Genomic DNA, 24,424 nt, shown 5'->3' with positions numbered 1-24,424 from the left:
TTTTTTTACCAATGTTCAAACGTCCACTATTGAAGATTTTTATTTACATATATTGTTGAGAATTTAAAAAAGGTTTACATAAGTTTCGCTTTTTTTATAGCGACATACTATAAGCTTGTCAGCTATATATATATATATATATATATATATATATATATATATATATATATATATATATATATATATATATATATATATATATATATATATATATATATATATATATATATACTAGGTTATAACCCGTGGAAACCACGGTCGATATATTTAAAACTATTATAATAGATAAAAAAATGTCATCGTTTTGCCTAATGTCGATTTTAGTATTTAATCTACAAAAATTTTGCAGACACATTCAAACCAAAAATAAAAATCAAAAGATAGTATTAATTAAATTTAGTTTTCAGATTTAAAACAGAGAAAACTCGTTAATCATGTCTCAAAACCACAAACATTAACATCGACATTCAACTAATTTAAACATCACCATCCACATTCTAACTAATTCAAATGAGGTTATATACAATCCAACTTATGAATACTTCCTTCTAAACAGTAAGTCCTTTGCATCCCTACCCACATCCAAAAAACACTTTTTAGAATAAAAATATGAAATGTAGTTAACCAAATGTAGTCTACTTCAAATACCATCACATCAAGACATATTCCCAAGCATGCACAAACGACCCAATGAAAGTAAATATTTTGACAATGACATGCTAGCTTTCACCAGTTTTCGATACTGAGATACTCATAAACCCACTTATAGGGGTGAAACTGCATATCAAGTATAAATTGAATCACTTGATTGTATATCCTTCAGGACTTCGTCCTCGTAATCAATCCAAGAAAAACTCCATATTAAACATGATGACAAATTGAAACACATATATCATTAGTGTCTCAAGAGATTACTAATTGAATGTTGACGTGTCCAAAATAGCCAAAAATATGTTTGTTGATGCCCAAGTTAACAAAACACATAACATACCACATCAAAAAAAGAAGTTTGAATCATGAATTAGATAATTACAGTGCAACCATTATAAAATATCCTCCATTTTAAACCATATGAATATACACTTGTTGATGTCATACCTAATAAACATTGTTCTCCTAAAATGACACTCATACAAAATTTCATTTAGATGTTACACATTCTGATACAATATATTTCAAAAGTCTAACTCTTGTAGTTTCCATATAACTTAAGTTTTATTGAAATAAAAAACACTTACAATGATTTTGAGATCCAATGTTGAGAAATCGTTGACCTCGCATAAGCCGTTCATGACCATCCATATTCTCCCGTAGATGTCGGGCGACTTCCAAGAATTATCCATGAAATTGTTGTTGTAGTAAGGAGTTTGCTAAGGGATCCGGTGAATCCTAAAAAAAGTATTTAATATTTTTATATTTACTTGGGCAAGAACAGCAGCATACTTTACTATCTTTACCATAAGGGTACTTTGGTCTTTTTAACAAAAGAGTAAAAAATGAAGTTTGTTCTTAAGAATAGATTTGGATCCAACTGGGAATGATTTTGTGGTCGTATGGTGGCATATAATGGCTCCATCATTGTAGGTTGCAGTGGTATATCTATTCCCATTACAATTAAAGTGAGGATATTTTTAGAATGTCATACTACAAATGTCGAAAATTCAACAACCTATAAAGACAACGAAAACAATTTTGAAGGGATTAAGAATTTGATTTTTTTTCTCCAAAAATCCAAAATTTATGCATAGACATAAACAGAGAGGGTGATGAAACTTATCTAAAAATGACACTTATATTTACTAAAGGAGAACTGTGTATTTGGATCCATTCTGCCTAGCAAACATGAGTTTGTCCAATATAAACTCCACCACCCACATGCTGATACTAAACAGTAAACAACACAAAAATTTACAAACAAATGTTTTTTTTTTGGGTTGGACTCAAACGGTTCACTTTTGTACTTGGTTTCACCATAAATTTGAAAATTAAAATAGGATTAAAGGAAACTACACAAATCAAGATATATGATCATCATCTTTTTTAAGCATCAAAATGGAGTTTAATGATTTACTTTGTTGAAATTTCTTCTTGCTTCGTCAAAATCCACTGTGTGCATGTAAGTTACTCCCCGTCTATAAAGTGTTCAAATTAACAGAATTTGCATATATTAACTGCACATATAGAGTCATGGATCATCCACGTCCGAGCATCATCACCAATCAAAAGTTTGTTTTAGCACAAGTGAATCCTAATTAATATATTGTGACAATGAATGAATAAATAAAAATAAGAATTGGTATATAAGAAGTAGTTAAAAATAATACAACACCAATGGTTAGGTTATAATCTCAGTTTGAAAACAATTACATAACTTAATCAGATTGAAAATGAATAAATAAATGTAATTTTGATATTAAAAAGGAATAATTAATGGTAACTTTGATGGATCATCGATCAAACTAAGCATTCACTATAATAGATATCAAAAATCAGAAAGAAGGATTCAATTAAATGATACCGCAAATCAGAAAGAAAAAAAAAAGATTCAATTAGTAAACCAAGGCACAAAACTTGAAACTTAAAAGAGATTAGTAAATTACGAATATTGAAAGAACCAAAAAGAAGAAAGTGGACAAACCTGCATAACGATGATGAAGTCTTTAAAACCTAAAAACCTAGACACTTAGAATCTGCAATTGCCGAAGGGGGAAGGGTGGAATTGGAAAAACTAAATGTCAAACCTCATGATTTCCAAAGAAAAAACAATAAAGATTAACACCAACCAATGATAGGAATCGAGGGTCCAAATGAGAATGGAGGCGATGATAAAAGAAAACCTATGAGCGATAATATTGCAGGAGAGAAGGAACGGGAATACAAATCACTTTGCCCCTGATTATTTGGGATATCGGTTACATCAATTTCAATTTTGGATGGGATTATCTACCTAATAAGGATGAAATCAACAATTGAAGAATGTTTGTTGATTATTTGAGATACGAACATAGCATCCTAAATGCCATTTGAAGTGATTATAAGCCATCCCCCACGACCCATAAGCTTTATAATCCATAAAATAACATCATTTTAAAGCTCATGGGAAACGAAAGTAATCGGCGAGGCAGAAGTTCCTTTTCAAAAAGTCAATAGCGACTCCAAAACTAATTACAGAAAAGAAATTACACCCAAATCGATTGTAGCTTATTTCAAATCCGAAATCAAAAACTAATTACCTGGATGTAGCGTTACGAACACCGTTTCATGAGAAGAACTATTGATGGAGAGGGAGGAGGATTAGGGTTTAAGAGAATAACGTCAATACTTATAATTAAAGCTGAAGCGGAAGGCATTCGGGGAAATTCACTTTGTATTTTGAGCGGGATAAATAGAATGGGAGGGGGCTAACTAAATGCCACTTGGCAAAAATGTTCTTATTTATTAGATTAGAGGATATATATATATATATATATATATATATATATATATATATATATATATATATATATATATATATATATATATATATATATATATATATATATATATATATATATATATGGGTAAAGTGAATATACCTAACAACCTTATATAAGCTTAGGTACCTAACTCCATAATACTACATCGGTTTGTATCATATTTATAGTGTAATTGTCTAAGGTTCTTAAATTTCAACCCCATAACTTGATTATTTTAAAAATCTTTAGACTTTCACCAATATCTTTCTTTTACATCACGTCTTTCTATCGAATACCACCTGATGGTCTTCATATCCTACCGCTACAAATGAAAGGATGTAGGAGAAATATAATTATGAATTTCTGAATTTTTTTTGAAGTAAATCAAGTTTAGGGATGAAGTTTAAGAACCTTGGATGATTGCAATGAAAATTTAATGCAAAATGATGTAGTTTGATGAGGTTAGGTACCTAAGCTTATATAAGGTTGTTAGGTATATTCACTTTACCGTATATATATATATATATATATATATATATATATATATATATATATATATATATATATATATATATATATATATATATATATGGAAAAGTTTAATAGAAAAACCATAATTATGGGTTCTTCAAGGAACCAAATCTTTTTTTCAATTTCTAGAGCTTATTCATTATCGAAAAAAAAATCTAAAAATATCTAAATTCATATATTAACATTGTGAATGTGAAAAATATTTTTCGGATTCACCGTGTGAATCCGGATTCACGTTGTGAATTTTCGAATATTCACATTGTGAATTTGACGTAAAAAAAATCGAATTTTATATCATTGGAAAATGGATAAAAAGTAATTAATTTCTGTATTTTTAGTTTTTTTTTTTTTTTGATAAAAAATAAGTTCTAAAAGTTGAAAAAAAGATTGGTTCCTTAGTTAATTATAGTTCTCTATTGCGCCTCACCCTATATATATATATATATATATATATATATATATATATATATATATATATATATATATATATATATATATATATATATATATATATATATATATATATATATATATATATATATATATATATATATATATATATATATATATATATATATATATATATATATATATATATACGGTTAGGTTGATTTGAGGCCACCTATATTTTGTGAGACCGTGAGACGTATTTTTTTATTTATTTTATTTTATTTTAGTTAATTCAAGTTCCAAAAATAATATTTAAAAAAAGATTTTTTGGATTTTCCATTTATTTTGCTTTTAAACTTATTTTTTAGAATATGTACAGTGTAATATTCTATTAGAATATTTAAAGTATTTTTCAAAAAAAAACGGGATTATTTTTATTTTATTTTTATTTTTTTAGTTAATTCAAGTCCCCAAATAATATTTAAAAAAAGAATTTTTTGATTTTTTCATTTATTTTCCATTTTAAAATTATTTTTTAGAATATGTACAGTGTAATATTCTATTAGAATATTTCACGTATTTTTCAAAAAAAAAAACGGAATTTTTTTTTATTTTTTATTATTTTTTTTAGTTAATTCAAGTTCCAAAAATAATATTTAAAAAAGAATTTTTGGATTTTTCTATTTATTTTGCATTTTAAAATTATTTTTAGATTTGGTCTCACGGTCTCACAAAATTAGAATAGTCTCAAATGAACCTGAACCTATATATATATATATATATATATATATATATATATATATATATATATATGGGAAAAGTGAATATACCTTGAGGTATATTAGATTAGGTACCCAATACTTAAAACTATGTCTTTTGGCTGTTGACTTCGTTTGAAATTGATACGCGAATACTTCATCGATTTACAGTAGGTAGCGGTTCGTGATTTTCGCTTTAGTCTTCCATTAGATTTTTAGTGATCAAAACGAATGCTTCCATGATTGCGTGTATGCACTGATTTTTATTGATTTCGTGTATGCCTTGATTTTCGAATCCTATTTAGAATCGAGGTATGTGTTTATATCAGCCCTTATTTCTTATTTTTTTTCTGGTTAATCAGGTGGCAATATACAACTTTTTCGATTTCATCTTCTTCAATTCGTTCTTGGTGTTCCTTTGGTAAAATTTAAATAGATTTATACTAATTTCATTAGATTAAGGCTTGTGAACGATACGAAGTTAGTTCTATGGTAATTTATATGTATTATTCTTTTCAGATATAATGTCGCTGGTAATGTACACCAGGTGTTTGTTTAAATGCGTTAGAGAAGTTTTGTTCACAGAAGTGTCAATGTTAGTAGCCAAGCTTCCAGTGATTTACAAGGGTAGAGATTTACACTTTTACCCTTGTTGGGTTAATCATCCTCACCCATCGCACACTATTATCATTATTGGATCTTGATTCTCGATTTAGTGCCAATTACTTCTTCATTTGTTGACGATTTCTCATCACGATTTCCAATTCCCATAGTCTGAAGGTATGTTTTTTTCTTAATTATGTAGTGGTTTCATGAATCATGATGATATGCAATGTGTGTTTTGGTATTCAAGATTTTGAGGCTTTTACACTTAATCTTAAAAAGAACTATAGAAACAGTAGACGTTGTTGGGTTAATAGGGTAAAATTTGAACAAATTGTATTTATTTCTCTCTTGCTATAACTTGTATGTAATTTTACCTATTTTATAGCTCATTATACTTTTCTTTTGTTTCTATTGTAAACTACCTGGTCCAACATTTTACTTGACAATACTAAACTCATGCTTTCAATTCTTTTTGTTTTGGTTATGCAATAGTGGAGCAATTAGTATGATTTACAGATTTAGTGCAGTTATATATACGTGTTTTAGATAAAAAAAAAAGCCATGTATGATGTTTAGAAAGTCTCACTTTGTTATAATACCGTATATTAACCATCTTATTCCTATAGAACTAGCATATAATTTCATCGAATGGGTTTTCATTCCACAAATCCTTGGTTATTTCTTTTTGTTTTTCTTAACCAATATTGGAAAAATCAACTCAGTTATTGTAAATACATGGTGTTGGTGATAAAAAAAATTATTCACATATGTTAGATTCATGCCTATGTTATATCATGAATTACTTTTCATGTCGTTGTCATAGATACTCATTTTTGGATGAAAATGCCCCTGACTGTTTTTACATTCACCTAAGTTTTTAATACATGTTAATTGACCCTACCAACCCCTATAAGTACATACTTCTCATTATAGTCTACTATATATTGTTTTTTAATTGTTTTATTATAAACTTCGTAGATATGGATTGAAATCATGAAGAGTTGAAGACCATGGACTTGTCTACTTGAAGAACTGAAAGAATTGTAGAAACTCTAGAATAAGTTTTGGTTGTTGTATAGCAATGCATTTGTCCTTTTATTTTAATCAAAATGAGCAATGTACTTATAGTTTGAACAGATGTACACTCATACTTGTTATTTGCAACATATTAGATTTATGATCAGAAATAGCAACCCACTTTTCATACTTGTCATTTTCAACCGGCAACAACATCCAATCTCACTTTTAACCAATAAAAGCATCCAACATTCACTGTTAACCTAAAACAGAATCATATTTTCATTTTTAATCTTTATTAGCATCATACCTTCATTTTTATAGAATATTAACATCATATTAGCATCATACCTTCATTTTTATAGAATATTAACATCATATTAGCATCTTACCTTCATTTTTTATAGAATATTAACATCATATTAGTACATTTTAAACCCAAAATGGTAGCCTAGTTTCATTTTTAACCCAAAATTGCATAAAAGTTACATTTGAACCCAAAATGACAACCTACTTTCATTTTTAATGGAAAATTGCATAAAATGTACGTTTTAAACCCAAAATGATAGGCTACTTTCAGTTTTAACCCAAATTTGCATAATAATAAAACCTATATCAATATACAATGATATTAGTACATTTTAAACCCAAAATGATAGTATGTTTTACACTCAAACTTCATTAAAATAATAAAACCTATATCAATATACAATGATATTTGGTAAGGCTGAAACCGGAGCCAACAACTTCCATGGAGGTTTCTTTTCCTTCAGTAGAATAAGAGCTCCTGTTGGTTGACATAAGGTCTCAATTGATAATTGGGACAAAAGAAAACTTGGTTTCAGGGATAAAAGTGACTTTATTGACTGCTTCTTCAACTTGAGAATATCTGTATAGTTTTGTATTGCTTGTTGGCAAATTTTAGAGTTCCTTTAGATATGTAATACACTTTTTCCATTTGGAACACTTCAAAGAACTTTCTTACAGCCTCACCAAACATGGTTGCTTGGAATTGAGTACCCTGATAAACGAAAAAATATCATAAGTTATTTAGAACTTTAGAATATTAACTTACATCTTCATCACTTAACTCCAAAAATTATGAATAACACCCATTATTGATAAAAGCCTATGCCTTTTAAGCTATATTGACACAAAACTTCACTAAGGCAATTAATCAAACACCTGATGTACATTATATGAAGCATTATATCTAAAAAGAAAATACATAGAAATTTCCATAGAACCTGGTATCGTTTACAAACCTCTAGTTAAATTGAAATAAAAATTAGAATCAATCCAATCTAATTTTACCTGATGCACACCAAGAACAAATTGAAGAAGATGAAATCAAAAACTACTCAACTTCTTATGTGATTAATTTGACCTAGTCTCTCTCTTGCATCGTGTCTTATATTCAAGGAATTACCAAGATGAATGACCGATTCAACAAGTTTGGAACAAAGAATCAGAGCCACAACTATGGTGATCAACACCCCACAACACAACCGATCAAGACCTCGATCTCTTCTTTCTTCTTCTAGTCGACGCACACCACAAATAGAAGGAGTTGATTGCTTTTTTTTGATGCGCACACACGAGATGGAGAAGAGAAACGCACGCACCCGTTTTCTTCCCTCCTGACGATCGATACTTAATAACCCAAGTTAGTTGAGACTTCTCCTGGTCGAATGTATAAGTCCATCAAGAAACGTATGAAGCCTAATCGATCCTCATAATCCCATCGGACGTAACCCCAGGAAGATTTAATGAGATCTATGATCGATAAAATTGATTTGGTAAGTTTCTTTCAACATCTATGATCGACAAAATCAAATTGATTTTATCAAGTTGTCCAGACTTTATCTTGATTTTGATTCAAGATCGAGACTGTGTTCATCATCTTATTAAATTCAATTTCTTCAATGTTCTATTTCTATTCGATTGAATAAATATTCTGATACAACTTGCACTTCACAGTCATAAGTTGGAGTTTGTTTCGAAAAAGTCAAAATTGGTGTTCATAGTTCTAAATCGATATTGCAAATGTGTGTTTGTTTCTTGAATTCATGACTGGGAATGGATGCAGATGTGTGTTGATGATTCAATCACAGCTCTTGAATTCTGTATTCAATCACAACTCTTGAATTCTGTATTCAATCACAACTCTTGAATTCTGTAATGTATTGTATTAGAATTTATTTATATAAATGTATTCTGTTAGAATGCTTGAGAATAATTGTTAACAACAAGTATATTTGTTTAACTGGTAATGAATTTGTAATGCTTTATGATTGACTTTATAGTCTCTACTACATTCTATCATAATTTATAGTTTTTATTTTCTACTATATTATGTCAAACTTTATAGTCTTTAATACATTCTGTCAGAATTTATAGTTTTTATTCTCTTAGAATTCATTGAATTTTTCAATTTGTGAAATTTGATTATGTTTTCTTTGTGGATTTAGGTTTTGAAGAGGCTAACATTGATGTGGAGAAGGAAGAAAACATAGAGAACGAGAGTGTATTATACCAGAATGTGTTAAACTTTATAGTCTTTAATACATTCTGTCAGAATTTATAGTTTTTATTCTCTTAGAATTCATTGAATTTTTCAATTTGTGAAATTTGATTATGTTTTCTTTGTGGATTTAGGTTTTGAAGAGGCTAACATTGATGTGGAGAAGGAAGAAAACATAGAGAACGAGAGTGTATTATACCAAAATGTGTTATGCTACAATATATAAAGTGTTGCCTAAAAATAATATTCTCTAAGAATAGATTAGTGTTTTTGTTAGATTTTGATGTTTTTTTTTCTTTTTTCTTTCAGAATGTTGTTATTATTCAATGAATCAAAATCATACAATGTAATTATTTGGTATATTATTAATTCAAGAATTGATTTTGTGTAGTCTTTTTAAAATGCATTTACTAGTTTATGGTTGGCATTCTGTCATTTTGACAGAATAAAATCGAAAAATATATTTACTAGTTTATGGTTAACATTCTATCATTCTGACAGAATAAAATCGGATTTTTAAGTTTGAATTAATTTAAAATATTCAGATCTTTAAAAATAAATGAATTAATTGTCCCTAAAAATCCAAAAAATTCATTTCTTAATATAGGTTAATTTACTAAAATGCCCTTATGCTGAAATTTGTATGATTATATGGTACTTGTTATCCTATTCTACTATCATAGACCCTCAGATCATGATATTTGATTATATTCCATACAATGGTCCAGATCTGTATATTCTGACACACAATAGTTACTAGAAACAAAATAACTTAATCTTTTATATATATATATATATATATATATATATATATATATATATATATATATATATATATATATATATATATATATATATATATATATATATATATATATATATATATATATATATATATATATATATATATATATATATATATATATATATATATATATATACGCGCCCTCAAGCCCTTAGAATGCTTTTGCTAGTTCGAGTCTTGCTTTGGAAATCTTCTCCCCACAATATAATCCTTTTAAGTTCTAATGTGACAAGGACCTGAATTTATTTATTCATGGACCCTTTGAACAATTTCTTTATGATATATTGATACTGGAATTACTTTTAAGACCTCATGTCTTTATACTCCACAATAAGATAGTGCACTAACTAACATCTGTTTGTCTATATTTACAAAATAATATATATATATATATATATATATATATATATATATATATATATATATATATATATATATATATATATATATATATATATATATATATATATATAAACCGAATGAAATAAGGAATATTATTTATATATTATTTATATAAAATATGTGGTGACAAATCGGTAGTTCATAATTTATTTTATTTTATTTATTTTTTTCGGAATAGCTATTTGAAAATGATTTTTTTTGAAAATAATATATCTTAGTTATATTGATATTGTAGATATATGGATATAAGACCGGACGGAGGAAGAGGGGCAAAGCCTTTCTCGTTCTGATGAACACTGCACCGACGGTGCGGGAAGGGCTACGCGGGGAGGAGGTGGGGGTGTGGGGTTGCCACGTTCTCACTCCTATTCCGATTGGTGTTTATATTTTTTTTTTGTTCCAACCTTTATATATATATATATATATATATATATATATATATATATATATATATATATATATATATATATATATATATATATATATATATATATATATATATATATATATATACCACAACACCCAATATTTTTTTAACCCATACATTCTTACTCTCTCCAAAAAAATATTAATCAAAATGTCATCATCTTCATCATCCGAATCGACGGCTCAAGAAGAGGTTAAATTTATCCGTTCCGTCATGGCGAAAACGTTTGAATACTTTCAAAACCAACAAGGCGAAACATCACGTGCATGATCTAAACCAAGAAACCCGGCGTTGCGTAGAAATCGCGAAGCCGGACACGATCGTCTTATAGAATACTATTTTGCAGATGACGCCATCTATGCTGTAAAGTTTCGACGTCGGTTCCAGATGAGGGAGGAACTATGCTTCCGTATTGTTGGTGGAAGGCCGTTTTCCATATTTCTAATGGAAAATGGATGTGAGACGGATTAAAGGTTTCTCTCCAATTCAAAAATGCACGACTACAATTCGTCAGTTAGCATACGACATAGACGATGGCAAATGGGACGAGTATTTGAAGATGTAAGAGCGTACCGTGCGGGAGTGTGTGTATAAGTTCTACAAAACGATATGTTTGGTTTATGGGCAACGATATTTGCGCAAACCAATTATGAACGATATCCACCAATTGTACATGGTGCATGAAGGCAAGCATGGATTCCTTGGAATGCTAGGTAGTATTGATTGCATGCATTAGAGTTGGTCATTATGCCCCAACGCATGACGTGGTTAGTACATGAGAGGCGACCACAAAGAGCCGACGATAATTCTAGAGGCTACCGCATCACATGATCTTTGGATATGACTTGCATTCTTTGGTCCAGCTGGTGCAAACAATGACATCATTGTGCTAGACCAGTCGCTGGTATTCAACGATATCTACCTTGGAAAGTCGCACGATGTACCTTTTCAAACAAATTGGGTAGCATATAAGCGTGGATACTATCTTACTGACGGTATATATCCTCCCTTGTCTATTTTTGTGGAATCGTTTACATGTCCTAATGACCCGAAAAGGAAAAAGTTTAAAGAGGTGCAAGATTCAGCTAGTAAGGATATGGAGCGAATATTTGGTGTACTTAAGAGGCGTTGACAAGTACTAGCAGTTGTGACAAGTTTATATGAAGTGAAAAGGTTACAGCATGTAATGTATGTATATATTATATTGTATAATATGATTTCTTGAAGACGAATGAAGAGCGATATGTCGGTAAATGAAAATGAAGTTTTGCCAGATGTCGAAGGAGTAGCCGTTGGTACACAAAAGTATAGGGCAAATATAAGAGAAGTACACAATCGTGACATTCGTCACGCCCTTCGTGCTGATTTGGTGGAGCACGTTTATAGGGCTCATATTCAGCCGCCGATAGAGTATTGTCACAATGATTTGTTTGACGAATCAGACGAGGATTCTGATATGTTCGTCGAGAGGGAAGATTCTGATGACGAGAGTGACGTTCAGGAGAATGATGAAGACGATGATTTCGAGTGACGTATTTTGAGTTTTTTTTTTTAAATTAGGATATTAATTATGTTTTCTATGTTGTGGTTTGTTTGTTTTTGTTTTTTTTTTTTTTTTTTAATTTTCTACTTATTTAAATATTAGGTTTAATGTAATTTTTATTTTAGTTAATGAAATGTTTTCTATTTTTAATTAAATTTAATGTTTATTATTAATTTAAAAATTATAAATCATAAAAATGAATTAATTTTATTTAAAAAATACGAATTCCTTGGGTTTTAGGCTAAACGGTATGGAGTTTGGAAGGTTATGCGTGAGGCTGAGGTGACAAGGTCACCTACGCGTGAACGCCGCCCTAGGTGCGCGTAGGTGCCTTGTGGTGTGGTGCGTATCACGAACGAAGACATCCAATCAAAAGGGAGAGAGAGTATAACGTATCTTTTTTTGACCGTTTGCATCTTAAACAAAAAAAATTAATTTTAAATTTAAATAACATCTTTTACCTATATATATATATATATATATATATATATATATATATATATAATACACTTTCACCAACACTTTCACACTTACACTTCCAAATAAAAAAAAATACTTCTACTTTCTTTCACTTTTCTTCAAAAAAAAATGGATCTAAACCAAAATACTCCACCCACTCTAAACACCCCAAACACTCCTAATGATTATCAAACTTATATGTAATTGTTGAATTCTCCAATCCAACAACAACCTTTATTCACTAACCTTTCCTACAACCCACAAATCTTCCAACAACAACGACCACAACAACAATTCACTCAACCTCAATTCATTCCTCAATTCCAAAGGTTTCTAACAACAAGCTTCTCCACAATTCCAAACTCAATCGTCTCAAGTCCCATTATCTCAATCCTAAACCGTGAACCTCGACAACGACGATGTACTTGTCCAAGAAACACCACAATCATCTCGAAGAAGATGACCAACAGGAAAAGGGAAAAAAGAAAGCAACGGCTTGGAACGAAGAAGAGGAAGAAGCTTTAGCAAAAGCTTTGATTTTCATATCATGTGATTCGAGAAGAGGCAACGCGCAAACTGGAGAAAGTTTTTGGAATCGTGTTTTGGATCACTTTCACGCGTTACTTGGAAGGAAAATGGATCGGTCCTACGACGCGGTCAACGGGAAATGGCGTGATCTTCGCGCGATTTGCATAAAGTTTAATGGCATATTTAAAAATCTAAAAAATATGCATAAAAGTGGTTCCAACGATATCAACATTTTATCAACCGCGTGTTACCAATTCAAAGTGACCAACAACGGTAAACCATTTGGTCACCAAAAAGCATGGGAAGTTTGTCGTAAAGGTCCAAAATGGGTCCTTAATCCGGAGACATCGCATTCGGACTCGACCACTGGCTCCAACAAAAGAGCAAGAACTTCTGAATCGGACACAGGTTTTGGGTTAGACCTCAATGATGACGTCGATGTTGCCGAGGGAGATGGTCCACTTGAAGTCCAACTTCGTCGACCACCGGGAAAGGACAAAGCAAAACGGGCTGCGTCTTCAAGCGGGAAAGCAACCGCAACTAGCGATGACGGGCTTGTGGAATCAATAGATAAAACTTTAAGTTTTCTAGAAAAAAAATACGAATCCACGGAGGAAGCTCGTCGCCAAAAAATCGCTCTTACCGATCTTCAAATCATAAACTCGAAGCCCCTACCGGATATCGACCCCGAAAATCTCGCGACATTTATCAAAATCCAACAACGTGTCCGTGCTAAGTATGCGGATTAAGTTCTAATATTTATGTTTTAGTTGTTGTGTGTTTTTTTAAGTAAATTAGGATAAATAAATAATTTAGGATTTTTTTTTTGTCATTTAAGTATTTTAGGAAAAATAAGTAATTTAGGATTTTTTTATTGTTGTTTTTTTAAATATTTTAGGATTTAAGTTTGTGTGTTTAAAAATTAATGCAATGTTTTTTAATTTAATGTTTTTAATGTGTGTTTTATTTGAATTATTTTTTAATTTAATTTAATATTATTCAAAAATATAAAAAAAGAAAAAAAAATGCTATGGAGTGGTAACCATTTTTAAAGGTTAGTGGGTTGATAGTAGGTTAGTAGTGAAGGTTATGTGGCGTTGACGTGTCTTCACTTTTTGAGTAGGCTAATGATAACCATACCCCTTAATGAAGGAAAGAAAAATAAAAGAAATGATAATATCATGGAAAAAAGTAATGAAAACTTCTGACTCACATCCTACATTTTAACAAAGTTATGCTTCATATATATCACAACGTTGCTATTGCATATTCTATTCGAGTATTCTAAATCGATAATAATAAAAATGGCACTTTTTAAAATTTTTTTATGCAATGATGTCTCCTTGTGGAAAACTTGGATCATTTCGATCATGGTATTCCTCTAAATTTTTTTTGGAACAAAATAGTAATTTTTCCACAAAACAAGGGTGTTTGGTTTAGATTTTTATAGCCTAAAAGTCTTTTTTGGAAAAATTAAAAGTCAGGATTTTATGACTTTTTCAAAAAGTTCATTTTTAAAAACTTTAAAATAGCTTTTAAAACTAATTTTACCAAACTTTTTTTTTTTTTTCAAAAAACTTTTGTTGTGAAAAAACTAAGTTAAGAAGAAGAAGGACAATATTTAATTTTTTTTTTTTTTACAATACCGAAAAGAAAAAGAACCAGGAGTATGTGTAGACTGTAGAGTCTCACTAGTAGCAGTCAGAATCAGAACTACCAGGTTATCTCTTACCAAAGCTCCCAATAACTCTCCATACCTTCTTCAATGGCTACCATGGCTTCTTCTCTGCTCAATACTGTCTCTTCTTCCATTAGACTTTCCAATTCCAACTCTAATCGATGTCGTACTTTACCAATGGCAACACCCATTTCTCTATCTCGTTCTCGTAAGCTCAATCTGAAGCTCTTTCCAACTTCTTCAACTTTCAGATTGTCCATTTTTATTTTCGTTTGAATTGATATCCTTTTGATTGAATTGATTAGGGAGAAGACTAACAATCAGAGCAACAGAGACAGATGCAAACGAAGGTTAGTTGAGGTTTTAATTTCATTTAACTCAGCTTAATGCTCTTGGGATTATTTATATCAAACATTATAGCATAAATTTCAATGTAATTAGCAACAAATTTATCTAAAATTTTGAAAGCCGATATCAATTTTTGATATCAAAATAGTAGCTTGATTTCAAATTCAATTTATGTGTTTTTTTTGGGGTAAATGACTGAATGGATCGATAGATGTGTGTTATTGTTTTGGATTAATTAAAGCCCTTTTTTATCTTCTGGTCTGAATGAATAATGTTTTTTTTAGCAGTTAAAGCAAAGGCACCGGAGAAAGCGCCGGCTGCAAGTGGATCGGGTTTTAATCAAATTCTTGGCATCAAAGGAGCTAAACAAGAAACTGTCAGAGTTTTTATATTTATGTATTAATTTTTTAGGTTAAGATTGGCTTCATGTAAGGTTACTATTGGATCTTAACATTGCACATCGTATTTTATTTTTGTTACAGGATATGTGGAAGATCCGTGTTCAACTTACAAAGCCTGTAACTTGGCCTCCATTAATTTGGGGAGTAGTCTGTGGAGCTGCTGCTTCCGGTAAGTTTAAATCAAATCAATTTTATTTACCTTTTTTTCAAGATAAATCTTAAAGAAAACCAACAATGGACATTATTGTTGGAAAAATGGCCTCAAAGATTCCAACAACCCATCCAATCAAAAATAATAGAGAAACTTAAACATAAGGTATGCATGGAAAACTCCAAAACCGAAGATAACCATGGCCTCTAGAGAGAAAGATCCACTATATGATAAATTATTACAATCACATTGACAAATCTCCCAATCCAACAAATTTCAACAATTATCATATGAAACTTGTGTAGATTGTGACATAACTTTGTTCACATTGTAGGTAACTTCCACTGGACTGTGGAAGATGTTGCTAAATCAATTGTTTGCATGATGATGTCTGGCCCATTTCTAACTGGTTACACACAGGTAAAAGTTAAAATCACTTGTATATGTCAAATTATAATCTCTCATTTTTTTATTAAACTTTTGTAAACTAATGGGAGCATATTAACAAATAACCTTGGAAATAACAAACATTTTCCCTTTGGGATTTTCTCGACCAATTCTTCTTCTTCACTTTTCATAAACCCTAAATACTTTCATGTTTTTCTTTCGATAGACAATCAATGATTGGTATGATAGAGATATCGATGCTATTAATGAACCATATCGCCCAATTCCTTCGGGAGCCATATCTGAACAAGAGGTTAGTTTTGTAATTTGTTATTGACTTTATTGTAACCTTGACCCTTTTCTTCAGTACATACAAGGACTATTATTTGGATTTGTTATTATTACTTTTTAACTTTTTAATTTTTATGTTCAGGTCATTACTCAAGTTTGGGTACTTCTTTTGGGAGGCCTTGGTCTGGCTGGGATATTGGATGTCTGGGTATGTATGTCTTTTCCTATTTTTCTTTTTTAATTTTTTATTTAACATAAATATTAGTTTTAAGGACAACTTTTTTATAGGCAGGGCATGATTTCCCTATAATGTTCTATCTTGCTTTGGGTGGATCCTTTATATCTTATATCTACTCAGCTCCACCTTTAAAGGTAATTTTTTTTTTTTTAAATTGGTTTAAAAGAATAAGATGTGAATATAATAATTAATATTCCCTTTGTGTTTGCAGCTCAAACAAAATGGATGGCTTGGGAACTTTGCATTAGGAGCCAGCTATATTAGCTTACCATGGTTTGACTTCTTATTCTTCTCACTTTCTATTTAATATATATATTTTTATTATTGTTATAATAATTACACTAATATTAACTTAAATCCAAATCTATAAATCTACATGATGTGTTATATTATATCGTTGACTTTTTGATGACAGGTGGGCAGGTCAAGCATTGTTTGGAACACTTACACCTGACATAATAGTTCTCACACTATTGTATAGCACTGCTGGGGTATATAAATTGTAACATCATAAATATAATAATTATTAATAATATTAATATTTTAGTTGAAGTCCATAATTAACTAATTTTTTTTTTCTGTTTTATTTGCTCTTTAACTTGAAGCTTGGTATTGCGATAGTAAACGACTTTAAAAGTGTCGAAGGAGACAGAAAAATGGGGCTTCAGGTAATTTGTTACACTTTTAATTTTCATTATTATTTATCTATATTCAATTTGATATAATTAATATAAATTATGACGATTTTGACCTTGGTATGTTATGGATGTTTAACTAGTCCCTTCCGGTGGCTTTTGGTGAGGAGACAGCTAAATGGATATGTGTTGGTGCCATAGACATAACTCAACTCTCGATAGCAGGTTTGACCGTTTGACCATTTTTTTCATTAATAATTAATAATATATTTCTATTTTTAACAAAAAAAAATTAATGTATTTTTGGTGGCAGGTTACCTTTTAGGAGCTGGTAAACCATATTACGCTTTAGCCCTCCTCGGGTTAATTGCTCCACAAGTATTTTTTCAGGTAAATTCTATGATTTTAAAATAGTTAAATATATGATTTTGAAACTATAAAATTTATTACTTTGATTAAAAAGTAATGATTATTGTTTCCTGTTGCAGTTCAAGTACTTTCTCAAAGATCCAGTGAAATATGACGTCAAATATCAGGTAAAATTAATTATTAATTTATTAATTTGCATGAATTTTTGAGTTAAAATTATTTAATTTTTTTGGTTTCAGGCAAGTGCTCAACCATTTCTGATTCTTGGTCTTTTGGTGACTGCTTTAGCTACTAGTCATTGATATACATTTTGAAAAATGCAATAAAATTACTAGAAAAATTGCATAAAGACAAAGGTTGATAGTTTTGTAGCATTATTTTCAAGTAATTGTTCCCGATTTTGTTTTACTCTTTTTTGTATTTTTTTAAAAAAAGTTCTCTTTGTTTTATGTTATGTCATGCTCATTGGTTTTCTACAAGTGACATGGGATGATGATTGTTGTAAATATAGGATTATTTGGCGATAAACTTGTGAATCATGTTTCTCGTTTTATGAATTTAGAAAGACTAATTCATGCTTTCTTGCAGTATGTTCAAGATTGTTCACTATTTAAAAAAATAATAATAATAAAACATAATGTTTAATTATGCCTGTCTAAACATGAAAAAAGGTGAATTAATTTTAATCATATAGCGTTTGCAAATATTTCTTGTATAGGTTGTTAAACACGATTGAAGAGCTCCATTTATATTGGTTGGTGTGTATTAAGGCACAATTGTAGGGTCTTCCAACTGCCCTCTTCGATCAAGTACTCTTAAAAAGATATGAAAATGATAGTGAACGAACGAAATGACATGAGTCCACAATTTTCTTAATTAATTTGGTTGTTGGAAATAAGAAATATAGATTGAACTGATTTTCAATTTAAGTAGTTTTAATTACTCTCTAGTGATCACCAAAGTTACAAGTTTTAACAAATTTGGTACATTTTTTTGTCAGCCTTCATGTTCATGTTCGTCAATTTTTATGGATCACCAACAAGAACATAAAATACTTGTGTTGATACTAATTACTATACACATAAACATTATTCACCATATTAACTAAAAGTTAATTTATGGTATATTTATAATCTTGAGTATATTTAAATACTTGATTACATGCAACAGTAGCGCAAAAATGTTATCTACCAACTAAGATATGAAGAACAAACTACACTAACATGTTTAGCCGTATCATCATACTTTATGTTGTGGAATGTGAGGAAGCATACAATAACTAGGAAGAAATCAACCGCAAAACTCTGAAAAATGGCATGTTATGTCTTAAATTTGTATACACAATTAAAGAGTACACAGAGATAAGAAAAGTGGAATATGAAACACTTAACCATTTTACATTTTAAGGCACTATACTATTGTATCTATGTCACATATGACCGAACTCATAAATCTCCACCTTGACGTACATACCAAGTCTGCTCAAACTTTCAATCAAAAACTTCAAGTATATGTGGAAGTGTATACCTTGCAATCGAACTCCAAACTGAAAAATATGGATATCAAACTTGTAACCAATCAAACCTTTTCGAGTTGATCAACTCTTTCACACCAAACCAAACACTTAGAAGTTCACCTAACTTGTTTTTGATCTCTACAAAACTTTTTGCCACCCTGGCACGCCTATTAGATCATGTACAATCTTTATGTACCCATATGCTTCAAACGGTACACGGATTCGCAATGTCGACCCATGCGATAATCATCCATCTAATAAAAAACCCCCGGTTGAGACCTTGGGTTTCCTTTATTAAGATCATCGTGAAGAAATATCCTATTTCGCACCATGAGTGAAAAAATTTCTTTCTAGTCGACCTTTACGATGGGCTAAACACATAAGCCACAAAGTGGACCCATTGTCTGCCTTTCCAAACTTTGCCTTCACCCATCCACCCCCCACCTTTCAAGTGAAGTAGCATCCTTCACTTGAAGGCCATGGGACCCCATGTCCTAAAAATCATCCCTAATCGATGATCTAACTTGTCCTTTTGACCAATATTAAGGAATCGAAGGACAATGCTCTTGTATCCGCATTGAGAACTGTTGGAATAGTGTCTAAGGCTGCAACTATATTAGGCAAGTATTTGACCCAATTGTGCATGATCCTTTTAGGTTGCCTTCACCATAGCAACTTGACAGGATGATTTATTATGAGAGAATAAATATTATTAATATATTATAAGAGTAATATAATGAATAATAATGTTGTTATTTGATTAATATAAGTCATAGATTAATTAGTATTAATTTGGTGACTTAAAGAGATTAATTAAATAAGAGGGTATAAACTGTCAATTGTTTGATAGTTACACTTTGGGCTGTAAATCCTTCTTGGATAGAGGATGGACGGATTCTAGGGCTTGGGATAGCCTCAAATTCGTCCAAGGCTATCTTAGGTAAGGATTAGGATTGCTTTAAGGAAAGATTATCCAACTAGGGTTTAAGGGTGAAACCCTAGGAGCCTTACAAGTATAAATAGACCCCTAGGGCAAGGGAAATCAGACCTCTAAAAAAGAAAAGAAACCCTGGCTGATTTCTAGCCTCTCTCCTCTCTCTCAAATCATCCTCCTTGCTAGTTGGTGTTTGTAAGCCATTAGAGGAGTGACAATTGTGACTCTAGAGCTCCAAGACAACAAGATCAAAACAAGAGATTCAAGGGTAAAACTTCTAGATCTGATTTTGTATTGTTCTTATATCTAATTAGTCATTAGAAGTCTTGGAATCAAAGCATGTTTAATTAGAGAAACCTAGATCCAAGCATTAGGGTTTGCATGTGCACATAGGAATGTTCATATGGCCAAAACCCATCAGTGGTATCAGAGCCTAGATTGGTTTCTATTAAATTGTTGCTTGTTTGTTTGAATCTTACCTTCAAAATTCCAATTTTGTGTTTCTGAGTCATGGACTCGGCGAGTTGGCCTGACTCGGCGAGTCCCATGGTGCACTCGGCGAGTCCAAGCGTCAGGAAGGGCCAGATTCGGGATTTTTTGATATTTATCTTATGGAAACTTGCCTTTATCATATTAGATCAACCCTAATCCGATTTTTTGATATATATATATATATGACTATAATCTTGATCTAATTAAAGAGATTTATCAATTAATAAAATATTTAATTTCCTTATGTGATAATTAATTAATTATTTTGATTAAATTGGTAATTATCTTGCAAGAAATCATTAAATAAATCAAATATGGATAATTAAGGAATTAATTGTTAATTGAGATTATTTGTTATTTGATCCTCCATGTTTTAAATGTTTAAAACTTGTCCTCAAGTTTTGAAATTTATGTTTTGTGATTAAAAGTTTTTAATTTAGAAAATTTAAATTTCAAAGCCTAGAATTTTACAAGTTTAAAATACAACCCTGTACTAATATAATATTACAAGATTAATATATATATATATATATATATATATATATATATATATATATATATATATATATATATATATATATATATATGTATAACTAAAATGCCAGTCTTACCGTTAGTAGGCCTCATTCACGAAGCCGATCTATAAGGTGGGTATAAGGTTGCGGCCTATAAAATGGCGCTTAATGGGTGTACACTCACACCCACCGCTTGCTTGATCGGTGGAGGGTCGTTAGCCGAACGGGTAGGATAGGGCAACCTCATCCTCTCATTAAAAGTATAATATGAAATACAAAGTAACTACATGTTTTTAAAATTTCCCAATCTTAGTTACTTTAGGAAAAGTGAATTGATGCAATCCCATGAAATTGCACTTTGCACCTTGCTAAGAAGTTAGTGGAGCGTGTGTGGTTTACCGGCACACTAATTGGTTTTAAGTGAAGGTGACAAAGAGTGATTCATTGTTTATCATAGTTCGATGGAGCGTGTGTGGTTTACCGGCACGTCGAATGGGTGATCGTTACAATGAAGGCACCATGTGAATTTGCATGGTAATTCACACCCGCTTTGTGATCCTCGGTATCCCAGTCACAAACAAGAGGGGCATATCGAGATTTAAACATGCCATTGAAATGTTTCAATGAATCTCATCTAAACCTAGGAATCCTGAAATTCATTTAGAACTTAAAGTTAGGTTTTCATGGTGGAGAATTAGTGAATCGTCATTCACTTACCTTCAAATTGTTTGCATGTTAGATTACGACATCCATTTTCTAATATGTAAATATTGTTGTTGGATCCTAGCCCTAATTTTTCTTATTGGGTGGTAATTAGGGATTCATATTCTAATCTATCATTGTCCTTTCTATTTGTAGATGTCGAACGCAAACAACGCTGCTGCTAGTTCTTTCACATTGATGAGCCTTTGTCAAAAGGTCACTTTCGATGGGACGAAATTTAGCGAATGGATAAGATACATTCGCACTATTGCTCGCTATGAGGATAAGGAGTATGTCCTCGATGAGAAGCTCGAGAAAATCAACCCTGAAATCGCTACTCCGGCTGAAATGACCACTTTTGAAACTCACGAGCGTGATGCAACGAAGGTACATTGCATCATGATAGCCACTATGAACTCCGAATTCCAAAAGTCCTATGAGGACATGTACCCGTACGAGATGCATCAAGACTTATTGGAGAGATACCACCAAAACACGAGGCAAGAGAGTTATGAGATTTTCACTAACATGATTTCCGCTAAGATGGGTCATGAAGAGTCTCTTACCGTGCACCTGCAAAAGATGCAAAGGTATGTCGACCGTCTTCGCAAGTTGAATGTTGACTTTGGGGAAGACTTGGCGATCGACATGGTGCTTCACTCTTTGCCTACAAGCTACAATCAATTTAGAATGACATACCACATGAACAAAGAGGAGGTCACCCTAAGCAAACTCCAAGGTCTCTTGAGGGTCGCTGAGAGCAACTTCAAGGACAAGTCTGTTGCACCAACTCCCAATCCACCCGCTGCTCCTGTCTTGGCTATTGGACAAGGAAAGGGAAAGAAGAGGAAGGCTTCGTCTAAGAACTATCGCAAGGTTAAAGCCCGAGATGGTGCCTCTTCTAGTGGGACCAAAGTTGATCCTGCTAAGCCCTGCCCTAACCCAAAGGAGGCAGAGTGCCACCATTGCCACAAGATAGGACATTGGAAGAGAAGTTGCCCAGAGTACCTGCAAGCCATCAAGGAAGGAAAGATCAAGCCGTCTTTCGCAGGTATATACACAATTAAATCTAACGATTCATCTCATGCTATTTCTTGGGTTCTTGATACCGGTTGTGGTTACCACATTTGTTCTAATGTGCAGGGACTAAGAAGAAATAGGGATGTGGAGGCTGGAAGAATAAATCTAATCATGGGGAACAGAAGATCGTCGCCTGTGACCAAGATTGGAGTGTATTCTTTAGTGCTTAGGAATGGTTTAAGTTTAGATTTGAACATTTGTTGCTATTCGCCAGAAATGGCTAGAAACATCATTTCATTTCATGGTTTGTTTAGACAAGGTTTTAGATTTTCTTTTAATAATGAGAATGGTTCTATTTTGGCTTATCTAAATGGTGTCTTTTATTTTGAAGCTATACCATGTAATGGAATTTATGAAACTGTTATGATTGTTGATAACTTAGGAAATGATGTTTTGAACATAGATTCTTCCAATAGTATGGATAGAGCATCCTTGTGGCATTGTCGTCTTGGACATGTCCACAAGAAACGCATAGCCCAACTCCAAAAGGATGGAGTGTTGGAGTCATTCTTCCTTAGGGAAGATGACACATGCTAATCTTGTTTACTTGGAAAGATGACCAAGTCACCCTTCACAAGTACGTGTGAAAGGGGCGAGGGTCTATTGGACCTAATACATATCGATGTATGTGGACCGTTTAGATCGACCATGAAGGATGGGAACCGCTTCTACGTGACTTTTACCGATGACTATAGTAGATATGGGTATATCTATTTAATCAAGCAAAAGTCAGAAACTTTTGAAAAGTTCAAAGAGTTCAAGAATGAAGTGGAGAATCAATTGGGCAGGAAAATCAAGATGCTTCAATCCGATCGAGGAGGAGAGTACCTAAGTCTTGAATTCCACGATTATCTCAAGGAGTGTGGAATAGTTTCACAATTGACGCCTCCTAGGACACCGCAGTTGAATGGTGTGGCAGAAAGGCGTAATCGAACCTTATTGGATATGGTTCGCTCTATGATGAGTCGTGCTTCACTACCTATCTCTTTTTGGGGGTATGCCTTAGAGACTACCGCCCATATCCTTAACCGAGTCCCTACTAAGAAGGTTGCCAAAACACCTCACGAGATGTGGACAGGGAAAGCTCCCTCGTTGGCACATATCAAGGTTTGGGGTTGCGAGGCTTTCGTAAGACGAGATACTCACGACAAGATCGAACCTCGTAGTGAGCTATGTATTTTCATCGGCTACCCGCAGAAATCCTTTGGATATCTCTTCTATAGACTGAAGGACAATGTTGTC

General features: G+C 31.6%; 2 protein-coding genes and 1 long non-coding RNA gene across 7 annotated transcripts; 2 read left to right on the top strand and 1 right to left on the bottom strand.

Moving 5' to 3' along the window:
- Positions 1 to 385: 385 nt before the first annotated feature.
- Positions 386 to 3,362, bottom strand: LOC111908626 (uncharacterized). 4 transcript variants are annotated; one of them, XR_006186283.2, is made up of 5 exons: positions 3,234 to 3,362; positions 2,072 to 2,248; positions 1,239 to 1,389; positions 649 to 777; positions 386 to 572 (listed from the first exon to the last, which is right to left on the bottom strand). It is a non-coding gene; the product is annotated as an uncharacterized LOC111908626 (long non-coding RNA). The 4 variants fall into 4 exon arrangements; XR_008225444.1 differs by lacking the exon at positions 386 to 572 and having other exon boundaries at positions 579 to 777; XR_002855921.3 differs by lacking the exons at positions 386 to 572; positions 649 to 777 and having other exon boundaries at positions 1,073 to 1,389.
- Positions 3,363 to 13,336: 9,974 nt separating this feature from the next.
- LOC111908616 (uncharacterized) lies at positions 13,337 to 14,194 on the top strand. The gene has a single exon (XM_023904432.2). The coding sequence runs from the start codon at positions 13,337 to 13,339 to the stop codon at positions 14,192 to 14,194; it is 858 nt and encodes a 285-aa protein (XP_023760200.1).
- Positions 14,195 to 15,117: 923 nt separating this feature from the next.
- LOC111908627 (chlorophyll synthase, chloroplastic) lies at positions 15,118 to 18,533 on the top strand. Of its 2 annotated transcripts, none has more exons than XM_023904443.2 (15): positions 15,118 to 15,331; positions 15,429 to 15,473; positions 15,759 to 15,847; positions 15,954 to 16,041; positions 16,358 to 16,443; positions 16,637 to 16,723; positions 16,844 to 16,909; positions 16,990 to 17,073; positions 17,151 to 17,212; positions 17,355 to 17,430; positions 17,545 to 17,607; positions 17,718 to 17,799; positions 17,888 to 17,964; positions 18,063 to 18,110; positions 18,183 to 18,533. In XM_023904443.2, the coding sequence occupies exons 1-15, from the start codon at positions 15,211 to 15,213 to the stop codon at positions 18,243 to 18,245; spliced, it is 1,137 nt and encodes a 378-aa protein (XP_023760211.1). In that variant the 5' UTR covers positions 15,118 to 15,210; the 3' UTR covers positions 18,246 to 18,533. The 2 variants fall into 2 exon arrangements, with proteins under 2 accessions (XP_023760211.1, XP_023760210.1); XM_023904442.3 differs by having other exon boundaries at positions 15,119 to 15,331; positions 15,756 to 15,847.
- The last annotated feature ends 5,891 nt before the right edge of the window (positions 18,534 to 24,424 follow it).

The sequence above is a fragment of the Lactuca sativa genome, chromosome 8, assembly GCF_002870075.4.
Source record: "Lactuca sativa cultivar Salinas chromosome 8, Lsat_Salinas_v11, whole genome shotgun sequence".
Taxonomy (NCBI): domain Eukaryota; kingdom Viridiplantae; phylum Streptophyta; class Magnoliopsida; order Asterales; family Asteraceae; genus Lactuca; species Lactuca sativa.
Note: the sequence above shows the minus strand (reverse complement) of the source record. Positions and strands in the feature narration are given on the sequence as shown.

What these genes read in the sequence shown, in the direction of transcription:
- LOC111908627 (XM_023904442.3), top strand. Translation starts at nt 15,211, where the DNA reads ATGGCTACCATGGCTTCTTCTCTGCTCAATACTGTCTCTTCTTCCATT. An exon ending in TATTGTATAGCACTGCTGGG is followed by an intron (nt 17,431 to 17,544) that starts GTATATAAATTG and finishes TTTAACTTGAAG; the next exon opens with CTTGGTATTGCGATAGTAAA. An exon ending in ACAGAAAAATGGGGCTTCAG is followed by an intron (nt 17,608 to 17,717) that starts GTAATTTGTTAC and finishes ATGTTTAACTAG; the next exon opens with TCCCTTCCGGTGGCTTTTGG.
- LOC111908616 (XM_023904432.2), top strand. Translation starts at nt 13,337, where the DNA reads ATGTACTTGTCCAAGAAACACCACAATCATCTCGAAGAAGATGACCAA.